At 48.7% G+C, this 19930-nt stretch overlaps 1 protein-coding gene across 5 annotated transcripts in view; it reads right to left on the bottom strand.

Moving 5' to 3' along the window:
* The window catches only part of CDK5RAP2 (CDK5 regulatory subunit associated protein 2), a 181442-nt gene that overhangs the window by 15604 nt on the left and 145908 nt on the right, over positions 1-19930 (bottom strand). For 4 of the 5 annotated variants that reach the window (XM_082402197.1, XM_082402195.1, XM_082402194.1 and 1 more), the window contains 7 exons: positions 16719-16767; positions 13876-14048; positions 9676-9795; positions 5412-5528; positions 3168-3357; positions 2067-2188; positions 749-997 (listed from right to left, as the gene is read on the bottom strand). In XM_082402197.1, the coding sequence (XP_082258323.1) occupies positions 749-997; positions 2067-2188; positions 3168-3357; positions 5412-5528; positions 9676-9795; positions 13876-14048; positions 16719-16767 (1020 nt within the window). The remainder of the gene's footprint in view (positions 1-748; positions 998-2066; positions 2189-3167; positions 3358-5411; positions 5529-9675; positions 9796-13875; positions 14049-16718; positions 16768-19930) is intronic. The other variant, XM_082402196.1, reaches the window with a different exon arrangement.

The following is a 19930-nucleotide window of genomic DNA, read 5'->3' on the forward strand; positions in this document are numbered from 1 at the left end:
GGCACTAGGATGATGACCCCCAGACACCAGGGCTCCTGAAGGTCAGGTGGTACTTCAGACACAGCACTGGACTTGGAGCTGGAAATGATTTCTAGCTCCAGCTCTGCCACCTACTTGCTGTGTCACTTTGGGCAAGTCCAGCACCCTCTCTGGGTTTTAGTTCCTTCACCCAAAGAGCAAAGAGGATGGCCTGGCTGACTGATTTGAGTCTGACCACTTGCCGGTTTATGCCCGGCCCTACACAGGAGTCGGGCAGAGGAGGCCCAGTTTGTCCTCTTCCTGCTCCCTACACAGCCTCTGCAGGGCTAGACAATAAACCCAGAAGTAAACGCCAAACTGAACCAGTTTGCAAACCTGCCGGGAAGCTTTTGAGATCCTGAGACACTGACAACCGGAGGAAGAGGTGAAGATTCTCTTTTAAAGGCAGTAAGAGGGACTAAGAAGGATTTCCAGCAGCAGGTGATGTGGACAGGACTAAGGGGATGGGAGGGAACAGGGCTGGAGGCAATAAGGGCGGCTGGAGGCCCCAACTCCACTGCCCGGAGAATCAGCAGGCCCCAGAGATGACACCATTTTGCCAAAGGTGACGGCTAATTAGCGGTCAGGTCCCAAGCTCCCAGGGTACGCGGCGTGTCTGCTGTCAGTGAGAAGACACCTCCATGGGGCAAGGGCGGGATTCAGAAGCTCACACGTGCCGCGCAGACGCGCAGGGCTGCATTTCAAACAGTGAGGTGAAGCAGGGCAGTACCGGGCTTGTCCAGCTGCAGGGGCCGCTCGGGGACAGACAGGGTCTGGAGAGCCAAAGTGAGATCTGCCTCCTGGGCCTCCTCCCCGCCCTGCACCAGCTGCTCCTCCAGCCTGCTCTGCAGCGTGCTGTTGGTTTCGATGCTCCTTTCCAGCTGCGCCCGCAGAGCCTGGATCTCTGTCAGGAGGCCATGCAGGTGGCCCGAAGGGTCCTGTCCCCTCCAGCCTTCTCCCGATGCCTCTGCCCTGGTCTCTGCAAACACAAGCAAAGGGAAGCCTCGACACTGTCAACCGCCAGAGGGTCAGCCGTCGAAGACAAGTGACGGCGCTTTCCACCCGCTGCCATCACCACCCTCCCCTGCCTAAGACCTAGGTACCATGGAACGTAACAACTCGACTTGAAAAACAAAAATACTGGCAGACTTAATTGCTGCTATTCCACAGGCTAAATAAGAGCTGGAAATTAATTTTCCCTTCTGGCCATAAAGGCCTAATAAATTGCACACCAAACCCTGAAATTATGTCTAGTAGTAATAAAATCTATTTGGGCTGCAATTATATAATGAAAGGGCTGATTTTAAGAGCCACGGTATATTAAAAAGACACAACAGCAAGAATAAGAAAAGCAACTTGAGGAGAAAATGAGAGCTGAGAGGTGACCCTTTTCTAGATAAACTTTCAATAGGGAGAAACCATCTGGAAAATTAGTTGCGGAAAAAAAAAGAGAAAAAAACCCCACCACACCTCAAAACTGATTCTAAAACATTAGAGTTTACAGTCAAGTCACTCTGATCTGGTATCTCTCGAGCATATAGCGAGGCCCAGGGCCAGCAACCATCTCTAGAGCAACGTTCAGCACGTAGTAGGTGCTCCATAATTATCTGCTGAATGAATGGGCAAAAAAACCCCAAAAACAAACATACACTAGCAGGAAAATTATCATAAAAGTGATTTCTTGAGTGTCTACTACGTGCCAGGTACTGTGCTGGGACGCGCTTAATAAATGATTTCATTTAATTTTCACAACTGTACACAACAGAGATTAGTAGACATGCTTTACAGAGGAAGGAGCAGGCCCAAAGGGATGAGGTGACCCGTGGAAGGCACACAATGGGACGCGAGGCCGTGAGGACCCAGACCTCCACTCGCCGGACTCCTGAGCCTAAGTCCTTCCACGTTTCCTGCTGCCACTTGAGAAGAAGCGGGGCCCAGAGAGCCCGCCTCAGCATCGACCTACTCCACCCTGGAGGCAAGCCTGGGGTTTCAGGAAAGAGGGGCCCGCCCGCCGTCCGGGGGAGCTCACAGGCCGGAGCGCCCAGTACCTCGCGGCCTCCTGTGTTCTTCATCCAGCTTCTCGTACACCTTCAGCTCCACCCGGAGCGACTGCAGTAGCTGGTCGGTCTGCGCGAGCAGCTGCTGCCTCACCTTCACCTCCTCCTGCACCCTGGAAAGGCCCCGGCGCCACGGGAGGAGAGGTTATTCTCGCGCAGGGGCTTACTTGACCCCCAGGGTGGGCAATTCCACCGCCAGCCAGAGAGTGTGGGCAGGAGTGACAGCGCGGGGAGGAGTACCCCTCACGGCACTGCCCCCCGAGGGCTCCTCCAGGCCCAGCCCTTTACAGACGTGATCTCACGTCGTCTTCACAGACACCCTAAAAGGTACGTGCTCTCTAACTCCCAATTCACGGATATGAGGAAGTGAAGCTCAAAAAGGTTATGTCTCACCCAGGGGTGCACAGCCCAGGAGAGAAGCCAGCACTGCGTGATGGCAAAGACAGCGACCTTGCAAATCACCGCACCACCCTGGGGAAGCGAGGGCGATGTCAGGAACTAAAGGTGTGGGGCGTCCGGAGTGCTGACGGAACCACCGAAACACGGGGGACAAGATGGGAGCCTCCGGGGGACTGCAGAGGGCAGTCAGCGTGACGCGCTCACAGTCTAAGGCAGACTCCCGCACTCCTCTGTGCAGAAACTCCCGTGGCTTCCTGAGTCACTCGGCGTGAAAACCGAGGTCCTCACCAGGCCTCGGGGGCCGGCGGGACTCGGCCTCCAGTCACCCCCGTGCCCTCCTCTACCTCGGCCTCTCCTCCAGCTGCACTGGGTCCCGGCTCTGCCCTGCACAGGCCAAGGACACCCCGCCTCGGGGCCCTGACCCTTTCCAAGGAAAAGGATCTTCCCCCAGGATCTGCAGAGCTCACGCCCTCACGGCCTCCAGATGGCCGCTCAGACGGCAGCCTTTCCGAGAGGCCGGCCCAGAACCACCCTGGACAAAACACGCAATCCGCCCCCAGGCCCTGTCCCCCTTCCTTCGATGACTTCGCTCCTCGGATTTTATTCCCACCTGACGTGCCACGTGTTGTGTGCTTAGTGTCCGTCCCCGGGCGCCGGGCAGGGCCAGCAGGCCCGGGGGGCCCTGCCCCCTACCTGCTCAGCTCGCTGCGGCCATGGCAGACCTCCCGCAGCAGCCGCTGGTTCTCACTCTCCTTCTCGCCCACCGCCCTCTGCAGTCTGTCGTTCTCCGCCCTCACACAGGCGAACTCCCGCCGAAGGTGCTCCAGGCCGGCGGTCTTCCTGGAGAGGGACGCGCGCAATTTCTCATTCTCCTTCTGTTTATCTGCGTGCACAAAAAAGCACCACTGAGAGGAGACACCATTTGTTTTTTCCAACCTTATTATGCAAATACGGCGCTTCGGCTGGAGCGCTCAGAGAATACAAAAGAGAACGAGATTTCATCTGGCATTTATGATTGTGACATTCCAATTATCTCCTGCATTTTGGGCAGATAAACCTGTCAACATCTAGGGTGCAGATAAACGTCACTGGGATGAAATGGGCCCGTTTAGTCTTCTATTAAATAATGGGCCGTGCAAACCTAGTTACTTTGCCTTCACAGAGCAAACGGTGGGTAGAAATTAAAGACGGAGGCAAGAAACAGGGCCCCAAACTCTGGCGACGGGTGTTGGGAAAGCCCGAAAGCCTCCCAAGGAGGCCAGCAGGGCTGTGCGGACGGCAACCCAGCCGTCACTCTCAGGCCATGAAGCCAGCACGCCTGCTGAGGGATGAGGAACACGGGGGCACGGGGACCAATGGTCAAGGGCACAGCCTGGAGGCAGAGGGGCACGTTGGAGTGAGGCTCTTCCGTTTACTCAAGAGTACCCCATACTCTTGTGGGGTCGCTGACCCCACAACCTTGAGCCAGGCTCTTCACTTCTCTGTGCCTCAGTTTCCTCATATGTGTGGCCGGGAGTAGTAACTGAGTTACTACATGTAAGGGCTTCGCGCAGGGCCTCACAGCATGCTGAAGGCTGCCAGCACGCCAGCAGGCTGTTAGCCGCGCTGGTGGTGGTAACAGCTGACGTCGCCACCGTGCTCACCGCAGGCATTACCTTAGCACCTCCCCATGTGTCATCCTACTTGCTCTTCAGAGCACACCTCCATGTAGGTACTTTTTTACTCCCCATTTTCCACATAGGAAACTAAGGATCAAAGAGCCTAAGACTTCACCAAAGTCACACAGCCAGTAAGTGGCAGAACCAGGATTCAGACCCAGGTTTTCTGATTCTACTCTTAACCACGGCATAATCATCTCTGAGCAAGCTTTCTCCTCTTCCCTCAGACTGCAGCCACGCTAAGCTTCCTATAACTCCTGACTGGTCCAGACTCCCCCCCAGCCTCTAACCCTCGGGCCTCTGTCCACTCTCTTCTATTTAAAATGCCCTGGCTCTTCTAAACCTTGGGTCCCTCAGCTAACCCCTACTAATACTCCAGACTCAGCTCTTAAAGACCAGCCTCCCCTGGGTCAGGATGCTTTCTCCAGGGTCCTGCGCTCCCTGAGCCTTTACCATGGCTAATCCTCACCCTGGTCTGCCATGGGTCACCTGGCTCTCTCTCCCATCAGACCATGAACCCCTGAGGGAAGGAACCGGGTCTCGCTCAATTCTGTATCAGAATCTACACAGGCTGTGATACAGAAGAGGAGCCAGGAAGTGTTTGCTGAATGAATGAATGAATGAATGATCTGCAGAAGCCCCAGTTTCATCTCTTAAGCCAGAATTAGCATCAGTATCCTCTAGTGAAAGTGGGATAAACGGGCCCAAGTTCCAGCTCCACCGCCTTCTAGCTCTGTGACCGCAGGCCAGTCAAATCCTCAGGCCTCAGTTTCTTACCTGTAAAATAGGACTAACAATAACGTCATTCCAGAAACATCTTAAGTGTTGAGAGAAAATATAAGTGAAAGCTCTTTGGGGGTTAAGCTCCAAACAGAAGGAATTAAAAGAAGTGATCTTTAAAATGCTGGAAAAACTTTCCTGATAGTAGGAAATCTCTGAAATTGGGGGAGCAATATATTTCCAGCCCTTCTCTCCCACTGTGAACTAAGCCAAGCTGAGAGATGGCCGCACAGAGGGGAGGGTGACAAGTGAAGAAAGTAGCATTTACTAAGCCCCCATCAGAGGCACCACGCTGCGGGCTTTGCGGCGCTTAGTGGTCACAACAGCCCTCTGAGGCATTCCTATTTTACAGCTAAAACATACTGAGGTTCAGGGAGGTTAAGTGACCTGCCCAAAGTCACAGAGCCACAGGACTTGGTCTCACTCCAGCGCCTGCGTTCTTTCCACGCCACAGAGGGCCGTGGAGCTCCAGGCTGCAGACGGCGCCTCTAGTTTTTACCTCTGGATCCTTTAGCGAGCATGGCATTGAGGGCCTCGTTCTGCTTCCTCAGGAAACATATTTCTGATGTCAGAGAATTATGTAGCTCTGAACCATAAGCAAAAATGTTTGAAGAACCTACAAAAACACACATAAATAGTAATTTATAGATAGTCTCCAGGCCCGTATGGATGGAAGTTTTGGGAAAACAGTTTTAAATAATGAGGAAACACAACACACGATGAAAATTACTCCTGTGAACCGTCCAAGGTATTACCAGAGCCCAAAGGGAGATGAGAGTGAGCCCGAAAGAGGAGACGGAGGGGTCTCCCCACATCCTACCCGTCGTCGGGGTGAACAAAGGAGGAGCCGGGCTGGCGGGGCGGGTGACAGTCTTAACCTCCACGATTTCTCTCCTGAGGTCCAAACCCTCGGGGGACCTCTGCACTGAGGCTCCCTCCGGTCCACTCTTCACCTTTCCCCCCAACGCTTCCAAACCCGCCCTCCCTCCTGTTTCCTGCCGGTGTAGACGGTCTCGCCTCTATCCCTAACCGGAGCCGGAAAGCTGGGAGCCAGCCTAAAGGCCTCTCTCTTCCACCACCCAGTCAGGCAATCATGGCTGCTGACTCTTCCTCCGAAATGCCTCGGACGCTGGCCCCCTCTTTTCTGCCCCTGTAGTTCAGCCTTATACCTTGCCCCGCTGCCTCTGCCAATGAGCTTATCATCCTAAACACGGTCCATTCAGGTTTTTTTCTGCTCAAAAATACGTGATGGCCCCACCATCACGTATTTGTGTTTGGTTGTGTGACTGGCAAAAGACAATCACACAACCAAACACAAGGTTCAAACTTCAGATCTCTATTATTTAGCGCGAATCTCAAGGCCTACACCCCACTCCCTCTCACACTAGACCCTGGTGCCCTCAAACGCAGCCAAACTGAGCCATGCGTGCTCCAAAGACACACACACACACGGTCACACACCTCACTGGCTTTACAGGATGAGGTCTTCCCTTTGCCTACAATGCCTATCACCTTCCTCACCTGTCAAAATCCCACTCACCTTTCAACTCTTAGCTCATACTCACCGCCCCAAAGTGTAGACTAGAAAGACCAGGCCCTGAAGTTAGACAGACTGGGTCTGAGGAAACTTACAAGCTCTGATTGGTCTCCTTATCTGTAAATACCTGCCCGGGTACTGTCTGTCTCCTGAAATCCTGGCCCTTCCTCCGGCTGGGCAGCTCCCTTGACACACCACCTCAGCACTGCCCATGCTCTGAACTTTCTGCAGCTGCACCATATATGACGTTCACGTTCACAGCGACCCCTGGAGGGCGCTTGTCGTGTGCAAGGCACTTTCTACACTTGGCAGGCAGCTGCTTCCCGGCCTTCCGTACTGATGGAGTCTACCACACCGCAGAGCCCAAATGCCAGACACCTGCTCTTCCAGTACGGCTAGCACACGGTCATGTGTGACCACTTCTGGTCGATGAAACTTGACGGGAAGCCTGCTGGGAGCTCCTGGGAAAGATTTTCCACCCGGATGAAAAAAGAAGCACAGGGAGGAGCAAGTCCCACCCTCTTCTTTCCCTGGTCTGGACTCTGTCCTGACAGGAAGGGATGCTGCAGTCGTCACAGGTACTAACCCCATGCCCTGCTACCGATCAATCAGACTTTAGACCTGCCTTAGAAATGCCTGCCTCTGGATTTCTTGTTATGTACGAAGACATAAATCCCCATTGTTTACACCAGTTTTTACTCATATTCTGTTATCTGCAGCTGAAAACATCCTGATACACAATTGATGACCTGTAATATTCAAACTTCCTCTAAGGAAGGTATGGTATTGTGCCTCCCGGAAGCCAGAGTTCATTCTCTTTCCACTCTACAAGCACTACCTTTTTCTCACGCCAATGATTCACTGATTACAATGTCATATGTTTTTTTTTAATTCACGTATATCTCTCCCCACTATCCTCCTCCACTCTCCCCTATGAACTCTGGTGTCTTTCCAGAGACACCTGGGTTTGAACCATGGCTCCGGCTTCTTAGTAGCTGCATGATCTCAGGCAAGTCACATAACTTCCCTAAGCCTCTATTAACTCAATAAAAATGATGGATGGATGTTATTGTTACTGCTACTACCATTTGTTAATACACGACTGATGATAGGCTGGAGCCAAAAGAGGACCAAAGAGCAATCTGGATGAACAGGAAAAATTCTACAGAAGATGTCTCCTACAACCACAGCTAAGGTGGTCACTTTCCAAAGGAATAATCAGGCCAAGGAACAGCTCCTGACGAAGCCTGAGCTAGCAGTGTCCACTTCGGATGCTACGAGGCCCGTCTTTCCTCTGAACACCATCACTCTAAGCTTGTATAACTGGTGACAAGCCGGAAGATCTAACACATAAGATGACAGTTTTTAACAACGTTCCACCTCCACATTACAAGGAGCCATGCCTTTCTCAAACCTGCTCCCAAGATGAACATTTCACAGCAGGAGGGAGGCAGAGCCACTATTATTTCTTTGTCTTTTCAGGGATTGTGACAACATGGTGAGAACAGCACGTCTTCCCACCAGCATAAATACTTTATGAATGCCTTTTTGTAAACCTTCCCATCAGAGTGAATTGCTCTCCAGAGCAATTGCCTGCTCCACTGTAGCTGGTGGCCATTTGAGTCCCCAAATAATTCTACAATTGGATTTGTCAGGGAAAATGTAAAACAGAATGAATCTAATTCAGGCATCACCAAGAGTGACTGTGATGGGCCCAGGCGTGTATTTCTTTCCTGTGTTTGATGTGACTAATAACTCAGATTAATCAATTTCCCTGGGAGGGGGAGGGGGAGGAAGGGGAGGATGCCGCTGGGGGGGGAGGGGGAGGAGGAGAGGGGGAGAGAGAGAGAGAGAGAGGGAGGGAGGGAGGGAGGGACGGACAGAGGGAGAGAGAGATGGAACCTTTATGTTTACCTTGCAAGCTACAGCACATATGGTACTTTGAAAAGATGTCCTTCTAAGCTGATGGCTATGATGGGCTAGAAAGCAGTGACTAGGGGTCCAAAGAAGCAAGTGCTGCCACTGACTACATCTTTCTAGAACTCAGTTATCTCATCCCTAGAAATGGCAATGACATTAGTGTCCCCACCCCCTGCAGAGCTTAGAGCTTTGCAATGTTAAACTAATAATGTTATACAAAATAAAACAGTAAAATAAAACTGATGATGATGAAGAAAACCACCATCTCTTGAGTGAGGCACTGAGCAAGGCCCTATTTATAACACTGTCTCATTTAATCTCACAATGACCCCGTTTTATAAGATAATGAAGACTGGAAGGGAGAGGTGACTTGCCCAAAGTCATGAAGCTAATCAACAGAAGAGGTGGGTCCCTACCCAGGCCAGTCCAGCTCCCAAACAAACTGAGGCTTTTCCTGGTGCACAAAGTTGCTCTCAAGATGTATTTTGACCGGAGTGAGGACACTTTCTTTGGAGCAACAAGGAAAGATGACCAAAATAGATTATTCAATGAAAAAAGGAACAGAGCAGTGATATAAAGCATTCTACCTTTTGGGCAGGTGAAGGAGAGAATAAGAATATACATCTGTATCTGCATTAAGACTGTAAGGATAGAGAAGAAAACTAACAAAAGTGGGAGGAGAGAAGGGAGAACAGGACTAATGGGTATAGAATGGCGATATTAATTTTTGAACCACATGAATGTCTTGCCTATGGAAAAAAATATGTATTTTTAAGCTTTTCATGGAAGAATATTCCATTCTGAGCTAACTGTGGTTATGCAAGAACACTGGTGACCTCGCGATTGGCACGTGGGAGTCACCAGGTTGCCAAAATGCATTATTAACAAAAAGACAAAATACTGCTTTGTTTTATTTTAACATACCTATCTATTTTGCTTCAGCTTCTAGAGTCAAATGAGGAGCCAACCACAATTCACGATGCCAGAAGCTGGCAGACTCTTCCACTGACCAGGAAACGACCATTTATCAAGTACCTGTTCTGCGCCAGGGGCTATGGGACACTCCGCTTAAGTTAGCGCACTTAATTCTCATCGCCACCAGAATAAAATGGGAATTATTATCCTCACTTAACAGATAAATTACTGTAACTGAGAGTCAGCAAGGTGAAGTAAACAGCAAAGTCAGGATTTGAACTGAAATCTCTCTGGCCACAAGTCCAAAGCTCTTCCCAATACACAGCGCGCTTATCCAGGCCAATGCGCCACAAAGGAAGCCCTCACCGCCCTTTGGGAAGGTCCACCTTACCTTGGTCAATTTCAGAGCCTTGTCGCTCCAGCTGTCTCCGTAGCTTCTCATTTGTTTTAATAGATTCTTCTAAACGTTTCCTCAAGCTTCGAATTTCTTGTATATGTTCCATTAGTAAGTCTACGGGAAGGAGGACATTTTTAATTTAAAGTCTGAAGCCCCCAACGAACTGAATAATTTATAGACTACACAGTGATCTTGAAATTCTAAATAGTACTGGATGTGTTAAGAGAGTCTTCCTTAGGCCTGGGGAGGCTGAGCTACTGCCCACAGCCCACAGCCAGTCTGTGATGATTCCCTGCAGCCCTCTACAAAGAAGATACTTCATATCACATGGAAAAATTACACACCATACAATTTTAATGCTAACTCTAATACAGCCTTTTATTCTTCTAAATATCAAATATTAATTTAAAATCTTCCTTCCGGTGAAACTAAAAGATCACTTTCAAGTTCGCCTGAATTGCCTGAGAGTTGATTAAGCCACCTTCATAACGAACTCAGATATTTCTGAGACTAATCCTTTGAGCGGAATATGTTAACCATTTATCACTTCCTGATTCAAGACTTAAAAACAAAGCAAAACAATAATCCCAACACTAGTGAGAATGGTAAGAGGGGTGCTCTCCAGGAGTACATCCTGTGAGCACGAGTAGAAACGTGTATGACTCTGGGGGCTATTTTTATCATTAGCCTTAGAAAGGTTCTTTCCAACGTTTTTTTACCAAATAATTCTACTTCTAGGAATCTATTTAAAGAGATCACCAGAGATGCAGACAATCATTTGTCAGAATGTTTGGAAATGTTCATCTTAGCACTATTTATAACAGTCAGAACTGAAAATAACGCAAATGATTAAATTAACTGCATTACATCCCTTATGATGCAGTGTTACACAGCTATTAAAATTATATTATGAAGACCATATAATATCATGAAAACATACAGATACAAAATGGGTTATTCGGCATAATCACAACTCTGTTTAAAAATCTGCAGACAGGAAAGACACATATATGCAAAAGAAGGAAATACACCTAAATATTAACAGAGGTTGCCTTTAGGTGGTAGATCTTAGGCTTCTCAAAACTTTAATACTACATCTTAACATAATATTTAACAATATATAGACATTTAAATTTTCTGAATTTTCTAAGATGAGCGTGCTTTTATTTTCTCAGCCTCTGCCACATCTCACTTTAACAAAGAAAGAAGTGCAGCTCCAGTCCAGAGGTAGCTTTCTAGTATCAGTGTTTACAGCATAATCACATTAAGTATCCAAAGGCAAAACTAATGTCTTTAATTCATCAATTAGGGTATACTCAGTTTTGTCTTGGTAATGTTTGTTTTAAGACATTATACTAATGTTATGACCCAGTTTTAATTCCTCCAAAATGACTTTCATTTAAAAGTATCACAATGTTACAGATCTTTTCCTAATTAAATAGTAATTTTGCCATGAATTTGAATGTTTGTGAGACGATTTAATTCCCAGATCTTCAGCTATCTCCTATTAATGCCAGGAGTGCAGCAAGTCATTTGGCGGACTGTCTGTGGACCCCGCCTGCAATAAACTGAAGCAGCATGGCAATGCACCTCCCGTTCCTCCCTTGCTGCCCTGCAAATCTTCCAGGGGCCCGTCAGGTCTCAGTGAGTCAGGAACTTATCTGTTCTGACTGCAGCCTTCCTTGCTGGTTTATCCACGTCACATACCGCCGGCTTCTGGGGCAAAAACGCTCAGCAGCGATCGGTACAACATATCTTCTACTGAGCCTGGTTGGAAGCTGGAATCATCCCTTGGCCTTAAGGAAACATTCCCGGTCGAATTGGACACCGCTTGTTAATTATGCAGCCCTAACTGGGCAGAAGGAAATACTATACTCATCTTAACACGGGAGAAAAATATCTGTCCCTCTTACAATAATACCCTTCTGACAAACGCCGACTCTTTAAACCCATAAATCCTGCAAGAAGCAGCCACCAATAATGATAGTATAAATATCTTTTGCCTAGTAGTTCCAATTTATAGAATCTAGGTTAAGAAAATGCTCCAGAATAAGGGGAAAGCTTTATGTTCAAAGATACTCCCTGCAGCACTGTTCACAAATTGTGAAATTTTAGAAAATGACTTAAATGTTCAGCAACAGGGGAACATAAGGAAAACTGCAGTTCAGCCATTCAATGGACTATTCCAAAGCCACTGAAAATAGTGTTATGTAACACGTCGGAAAACTTATGATATAATGCTAAGGGAAAAAAGGACAAGTACTAAATTATCTTTCTGCTCAGATTATAAGCGTGACAAAAGGAAAAACAGATGCAGAGACCAAACGTCTGAAGAGAAACAAACCCCAAAAAGCTAGCAGTGGGTTAATTAGGACAGCTCCAGAGAGCACTGTCCCCATTCAGGAAAGTGCCTGATAATCCACTTGAGAAGCCCAAGGTCATAGGTCCTCAGAGGAATAAGAAGTAAAAGAGATGCTTAAATGGTTCTACACTGGAAATAAACCAAGGCTGGGGTGGCGGACGGGGTCTAGAGTGAAAAAAAGAAGGGCAGGCTGGGGGAGAAAGAGGAAGTGCCTGGTACCACGATAGCAGGAGGGTCTTAAAGAACAGGGATCACAAATATCCCGTCAATGATCAAGCTTGCTGCACTGTAAACCCCGCCCCCTCTAGTCCCTGACACCTCAGTCTGCTCCTCCCACAAAGGCCCTGTGGGAGTGGTCTCGGGCAGCAGGAGGCAGCACGAGGCAGCACAAGGGACAAGGAAACCATTCATGGTCTAACCCAAAGCAGGAGAAGGCAGAGAGGAGAGCCAGAAATAACAGAGAGAAACCAAGTACACAGAAACTCACAGAAACTGCAGAGGGATACGGCCAGAAATCCAAAGAAAGCACATCTAGGTGACTGGTTACCGGAGGACCCCAGCTGATACCTGAGTTACATCAAACTTGTACACTTCATGCTCTAGGCATGATTTCAAACTGTGCTCCTCTGGCCTCTGCGTATCCTAAAGGAGCCTCAGAGGCGCCACTGGGGATAAAGGCTCCACTCCTTTGGAAAAAATGTGTTATCTTTTATATATTTTATATCTCTTTTATATATATTCAGTTTCATCTGAAAAAAAAAAAGGGAGGAGGGATTTCTGCTGCTAAAAAAAAAGATTTAAAAATTTTGAAACCCTGGTTCTACGTGATCCGGTGTCAACAAAGAGTTTTTAGCAGGGAGGTGTCTGATTTGTTCCCTGGGTCCATTCTGGGTGCCTTGCAAACAACCCACTGGAAAAAGGAGAGACCAGAGGATGTCAGCTGAGGTCCAGAGTCTATACCAGGGCTCAGAAAGCTATGGCCCCTGTGTCAAATCCACCTACCACCTGTTTTGGTAAATAAAGTTTTATTGGCACATACCCACACTCATGCATTTACGTATTTTCTACAGCTGCATTATGCTGCGACAGCACGACTGAGTAACTGCGACGGAGACCATATGGTCTGCAAAGCCTAAGGTATCCAGCCCTTTACTGGAAAAGGTCTGTCTGTTCTGGTCTATACTAGTCCTTGAACTTATGAACAATAAGCCCTACCTAATGCCCAACAGGATGCAATCAAGACTGCAAACACAGAAGGGGTAAAGGGGAGCTCAGAGGCAGGTGGGGTCACGGGAGGCTGATTCTGCCAACTGAGCCCACGGCTCCGTGCCCAGAGGCAGGACAAGGGGCTGACGGAAAGGGCCGAGGGTCACACTAAAGAGAAACACAGCAGATTTACTGAATTCAAAATCTCCAAACAGGGGGTTAGGTACTCTCGGGCCCCTGTACAGTTCAAAGCAACGGTCCTCAAAGTGACACCACCTAAGGAAGAGCTCGAAAGAGACAGCAAGAAATGGACCAGACCTAGACCTGATCCATAACCCCAGTGCTTTCCAGCCTGCCAGATAAGGAATGGCAAGTCATATAACACATCATCCTTAAAAAATAAAAATGACTTTTCCCCAATCTCCAACACTTTCAACAACCATAGCTTTCCCCGGTGATAAATGATACTCTGAACAACGGGCCTGGGCCCTCGCAGGATCTCCTCTCATCTGGTAACTATTCAAATGTCACTACACTCTGCTTTAGTACGAAGGCAAGATAGCAAATTATCGTTCAAAGCAGGAAACTTTGGCTAGGTTTACGACGCTCAGTGAAGCTTGGCTTACCTTGAGAAATGTTGTTTGCCACGACCGACGTCTTCTCGGTCTCGCTGTCTTGCTTCTGGTCTCGTGAGAAGGAGGACTTCTCGGACATCTCACAGTCGGACAGCGCGCGGGAGGTTGAGGGCGCAGGAGACTCAGGGAGAATGTGTTGGTAGCTTAAGTTGTCTTCCTCAATCCTTGACCATTGGGATTGAAAGAGAAATCGTTTCCCGCACTAAGATCCCAAACCAGGACCATGACTTAGGAACACTTAAGATGACTGGCTCTTTGTGATTTACCCATATTTGCAATGGTGTTCTGGAGGCTTTTTGTTTCCCTAGAGCATTTTTTAGCAAGGATATTCTAAAAACAAACAAAAAAAGGGCTCAGTGGGCTTGATTTGGAGCCAGTGAAGGAGGGGAAGCCACCGTCTGGCTGGTAGTGGAGCGACCCTGAGAGAGGGCATGAGTCAGTGGCAGCTGCTTATCAACTGGCTGCTCTGTACCAGGCATTTTACACAGACTGTCCTCCTTGGTCCTCACAGAATCCCTCTGAGGTAGGGAGGACCATCCTCATTTAGAGCTGCGGGGACGGAGGCGCATCAGACCCTTGCCCACAGTCTCACAGCTTGTACGTGGCATAGCCCACATCTGAATCCACGTCTGTCTGGCTCCAAGGCCCCAGGAGAATGGGGGGGGCCAACCCAAACCCACGAGGTGGACTTAACGGGTTTAAAAACCTCAAAACCCTCACGGTCCGCAAGCAGATTCCGGTATCACCATTGAGGCAATCATCTGGTTACTGACCTGTATTTCCCAAGGGCCACCTAAGCCGGGAGGAAGACCACCCTGAACTCTGTGAAGAGCCCACGTGAATCCCCATTACAGATAAGCTCCTTAATTTAAGCTCTTTTTTCTCCCACTTTTTCCTATTACTTCTCGTCTCATTATTCATGAGCTCAGACAAGAGCAAAGGACTCCAAAGCTGCAATGCATTCATTAACAGGTAAACAGCAGATGCAACTGTGCTCAGACAGCGTGATGGATGGAATGGCTTTGCTGCTGCCTTGCAAAGTGCAGAAGGGGCCGAGGGCACCCATTTAATTAGCGTGAGCCCTAAGCCTACAGCTGAAAACAGCAGAACAGAAGGAACAGAAACAAACCTGCCAGAAAGGGAAGGGTGGCACGTGGCTGAGGAAGGCCAAAAGAGGCTCCCTGCCATTCTCCAAGCAACCACGGTCGGGCTTCAAAATGGCCAATCTGATCATGTCTAGTCCCAGCTTACTATCCTTCAAAGACTCCCCTCTTCCTGTAGAGCAGGATTTGGGTTCTTAATGCAATATCTGAGGACCAGCCCAAGGCAGCCCTGCCTGCCTCTCTAGCCTCACGTTCCACGCACCAGCCATGCAGCACAAAGGGGCCGTGTCTCCATCACCTCAAGGGGGGACGCTCTTCCAACAAGCCACGCCCCGGAGCCTCATGCTTCAGATCTCAGCGAAGACTATCTCCACTCGGGGAGGCCCTTACTGCCCTCTCCGCAGCCTGCCGGTGGGACATGACCCACCGTTATTATCAGGACAGAAGTGGAGGGTTGAACTGGGAGGGGTCTTGAGAATACTGCAGTGGGAGAGGAGAGTTTCTTCTAAACGTACAGAAGCCCTGATTAAAATGTCCTCCAGTGAGCTGTGATACCTCCCTGCCTGCTCACTCTAATGATGCTGGTGGCCTTCATGGTGCCAGTAAAATCTTAAACTCTGCACCCCAGACTGGTCTTTATTTCTTTACTTTGCCCCCAGGAGTCCAAAGGGTCGCAGCTCCAAAGATGAGGGAAACATCAATAGCACTAACGACAGTCAGAACCTTGCACAAGTCAACAGAGGAGGGCGAGACCTTGACATTTCCAGTTGGCCACAGAGGCAAGCTAAGAGTGTTTGCAATCCATTTATTCCATGAACATTTTTAAAAAGTTCCAACCACGTGCCAGATAGCTGGGGCCAGAGCAGGTCTGCAGATATTAAAGAAGTCTTTGCCCTCAAAAGGTAATGTGGAATAACAATAAGAGCCCAGGTGTTGGGAGTATAACAGATTCAAGTTCAAATCCCAGTTCTGCCTCTTAATGGCAAGTATGCAACTCTGACCCTCAGGCTCCTCATCCTAAACTGGGAACAATAATGCTCACCTTGTAGGGTCAGAAATAACAGATGTGAATGCCTAGGGCAGCAGCTGGCACATACCATACCTAATTAATGCTGTCTCCTTACCTCTTTCAAGGAATCCTGGGCACGGAAAGATAAATGCAGAAAATATTATAATACCATGTGGTAAGTGCTGTAGTGTAATTATGTGCCGACTGCTATAGGAAGGACCACTGATGCTGGGATGCAGTGGAGAGATGGGGGTGTCGGGGAGAGCAGGGTCCGTTTCTATGTGAACTGACGCTGAAGAAGGACTTTTAAATTATAAGAGGAAGAAGGCAGAGTGTACCGCTTGTGTCCAGGCATGGTCTGGAGAACAATCAAAAGTAAGATTAAGACTGAAGCACGAGGTACATGATGAAAAGGAAAGATGGGTCAGGCTCAGGAGTCTGGAATTCATCCTGCAAGTATCCAGGAGCCAACAGAAGGAATGTGTCATCTGGGTCAAATCACCCGACAGAAACGCCAAGAGCAACCTAACGCAAATGAATGAAGGCTGCAGGACGCACGGCATGAACTTCTGGTTTTGTATGCCCATTGTCAGTTTCGTAGGTGTTTTTGCTTTATTTACAAGACGCAGGAAACTAATAGAACAGGAGGGAGCAGAACACTCAAAACGCCGGCAGACAAACCTAATCCATAACGTCTTCTTACCAAAATGCCACACACTCACCTCTCTCTCAGTTCTTCCTGGGTGCTCATTGCCACTTCAACTGAATTTCCTGCAAGCAGAGATAACATCAAGAAGGAAAACATTAAAAAAAAAAAAAAAAGTGCTCCCTAATAATTTCTTCCTCATCCATCTGCAGAGGCACCATTCCATTTGTTTAAACACTCTTCATAACAGTCCCGGATATTTAAAGTAGGATTACCAAGAATACCACTCAGACTCTAGACTCCTCCTTTATCACTGCTCTGGCGCTAGTTCCAGGAGGAAGGTGACAGCACTGAATCTGAAAAGCAATCACAAAGGCGCTGCTGGGTGCAGGCTCTTCTTCCTTCTCTAAAACTCTGATACTAACAGAATACAGGCTTGTTCTAGGAAACGGGTAACAGAATCAAGAGAAAGAAGATCGCTACCCTCCAGGTACCCACCACAGACGTGTTACTTGGCTTTCCTTCCATTCTTTCTTCCACGCATTTTGACATGGGTGATACTGTACTATGACTTAATTTTTCACTTTGGCCTTTATTATGAGCATTTCACTTACCAAATTTGCCTTAGTAACGGCGTGTTTAGTGAGTACATGAATATTCCCTTGGAGGTGGGCATGGACCAGTTTCTGCCAGTTCCCTAGCTGATGTCTAGGCCCTCTCCAATTTTTCACTTTTAAAAAATAAATAAAATAAACATCTTTGTGCATGCAGCTCTATCTACACTGAAACTATCTCCTCCGGAAAGGCTCTCAGAAGTGGGATTCCTAGGACAAGGAGGCTGTGAGTGCAGCTAAAAAAGCTGGTGCCTGCAGCAGGGTGAATGACTAGAAGAAATGACAAAAGAAAACAAAATAAGTGGCTCAGAACGCAGTCGGGGACAATGCTCTGCGCCCCCTGTGTGTCATCATGCGCCGTTTGAAACGAACACGTGAGCCCAGATTTCAGAGATGAACAACTTTAGTTTAAAAATACTTCAGAACGCTGGAAACTGCAGACTGGGAGGAGCTCTTTGAAGAAACGAACGCGCGGCTAAAGAAAATAACAAACCTTCTATAGCAGTACTGGAAAAATGAGACTATAATTAAACTGCACCCACATGTACCATTTTCAAAACTACTCATAAAAGGAAAAGTTCTCAAACACCACAGTGCGGAGGAAAAGATCACGGGAGACACGCACATCTGCTTTGTATCTTGTGGTTCCCACCCACTAGCTCCCCAGGCCGGCTGGTTTGCTACCAGGACTCCCTCTCCACCCACCGGGCCGGGCCCTGGGCACCAGCACCCACGTAGGGCGCACGGGCTCCGGGAATGGGCGCTGAGGGCGGTTCCTCGGTAGCCACCGTCTCCTTCAGGCCTCACAACAACCCTACGGGCACGGTGTCCGGATCTCCGTTTGAAGGTAAAGATGTGAAATCCAGGATGTTGAATGTTCCCACTTTCCCACTCTCCCCACTTCCCACTCTCACCTACTTTACTGCTTCGGTGAAGCAAGGGCAATGGAGACATTCTCACAGCTGCCCCACCGCAAATCTATATCTCCATCCTCTGGTTCCATCCCGACCGAAACTGGTGTGATATCTGGACCCCCCAAGAGGTAGGGAGAGGTTGACAGGCCTCCACCCCAGGGGATGCTCTCAAGGGCTCCCCCTCTCTGTCCTCTGCATCCCGCCTCAAGGGGGGAATCTACATCTGATACCCCTGACTGGTCAGATTCCAAGACCCTGACATTCCAAGTCCCACATGAACGGGCATGGCTGAGTGTACCTTAGAAGAAGAACTCACTTGGCGTTTTCCTCTCACACCTGCACAGGGCTGCTTACTGATGTTCAGTTAATGATACGATTTTGGCCCTTAGACCCTAAGGATGGGCCGTCTGCCCCAGCCTAGCCTTCCAAAGAGCTCAGGGCTCTACATGTACTAGCCAGGCAAGCAATAACGCGACATCTGCTTCACATTTCCCGTCGTTCTTCAGAGGCACGTGCCTCAGGGACTACAACTGGCCCAGCACAGGCTCCAAGCATTCTGGCTCAGCTAACCGTAAACTCATCTTAAAACCAGCAAAAAAACTCTCCTCGATTCCTAACAAAGTCCACGACCACAGAAGGAGGCCATGACCCGGATGCCACCAGCAACCCTGGGCTCCCCTTCTTCAAACCAGAGATGCTTTGGGGAGCTTGTAATGACTCAACAATTGTACTCCACTCGTTTCGCTTCCACCACAGAGTTCTTTAAAACCAAGTGACAAAGTGTTATTGTGGGACTCACAGGGAGATCGTCGGTACAACTGATGCATTGAATTTCTTGGTGGAATCTGCCTTCACACAGGTGACAGGGTACCATCTGTCAGGCTATTCCAGAAGCTTAGGAAGCACGTCATGGAAACACTCTCCCATCTCTCAGGCAAATCTTATTGCTACACCTAAAAAGCTGTGGAGTATGTGGCAGTGGGGGGGTTTCATCTTTCCAAATAAAGAGACATCTAGTTACCCGACACATAGCTGAACAAGCACGAGAATCACGATGCAGGACAGGCTTGTAACTGATGGACCCGCCTTCAGTCCCCTCCCCTCACTGACCCCTCTGTACTCGGCCAGCACGTAAGAAGCCTCTTTTGAAATGGTACTCCCTAGGTCAAAACCCATCAATCGTACAAAATTAAGTTCAAGTATCAGAGCCTGGCATCTCCTACATGACCCAAATGTTTCTTCCTTTCCATCTCACTGGTAATTCATATTAAATATTTACAGTCCTCCTCCTGGGTGCCTGTGCCCGACACTGAGGATACAGAGGTGAATGAGGGGCCTGCCCCCAGTGAGTTGACAGCTGAGTGGGGACGGTGGACCCAAAAGACAACTACACGACAGCGCTGTGACAGAGGCAGCATCAGATGCTGGGGGAGGACCCCCAGAGGAGACAAGCATGATCCAGCCTGGACCACCAGAGAACCTAGAGGAGGTGACAACTGATCCAGATCTTTCAGGCAGGAAAGAACTGCTTTATAAAGGTAAGAAGAAGCTAAGGTGCTGTGTGGAGGGCAGATTCCACAGATACTCAGGAGAGAAAGTCCTCCATTCTATCGGACAGCCTGGCTCACATAGCTAACCAGAGCTTGCACGCCCCATCACCACTCCTAAGATGCCCTTTCCCACCAGCTGTGAATCCTCCCAGTGTGGAAGACTGAGCTCCAATATCCTTTCCTCCTGGAAGCCTCCCTTCAGAGTCCACA

Source organism: Balaenoptera borealis (assembly GCF_965194805.1).
Source record: "Balaenoptera borealis genome assembly, chromosome: 8".
Classification (NCBI taxonomy): domain Eukaryota; kingdom Metazoa; phylum Chordata; class Mammalia; order Artiodactyla; family Balaenopteridae; genus Balaenoptera; species Balaenoptera borealis.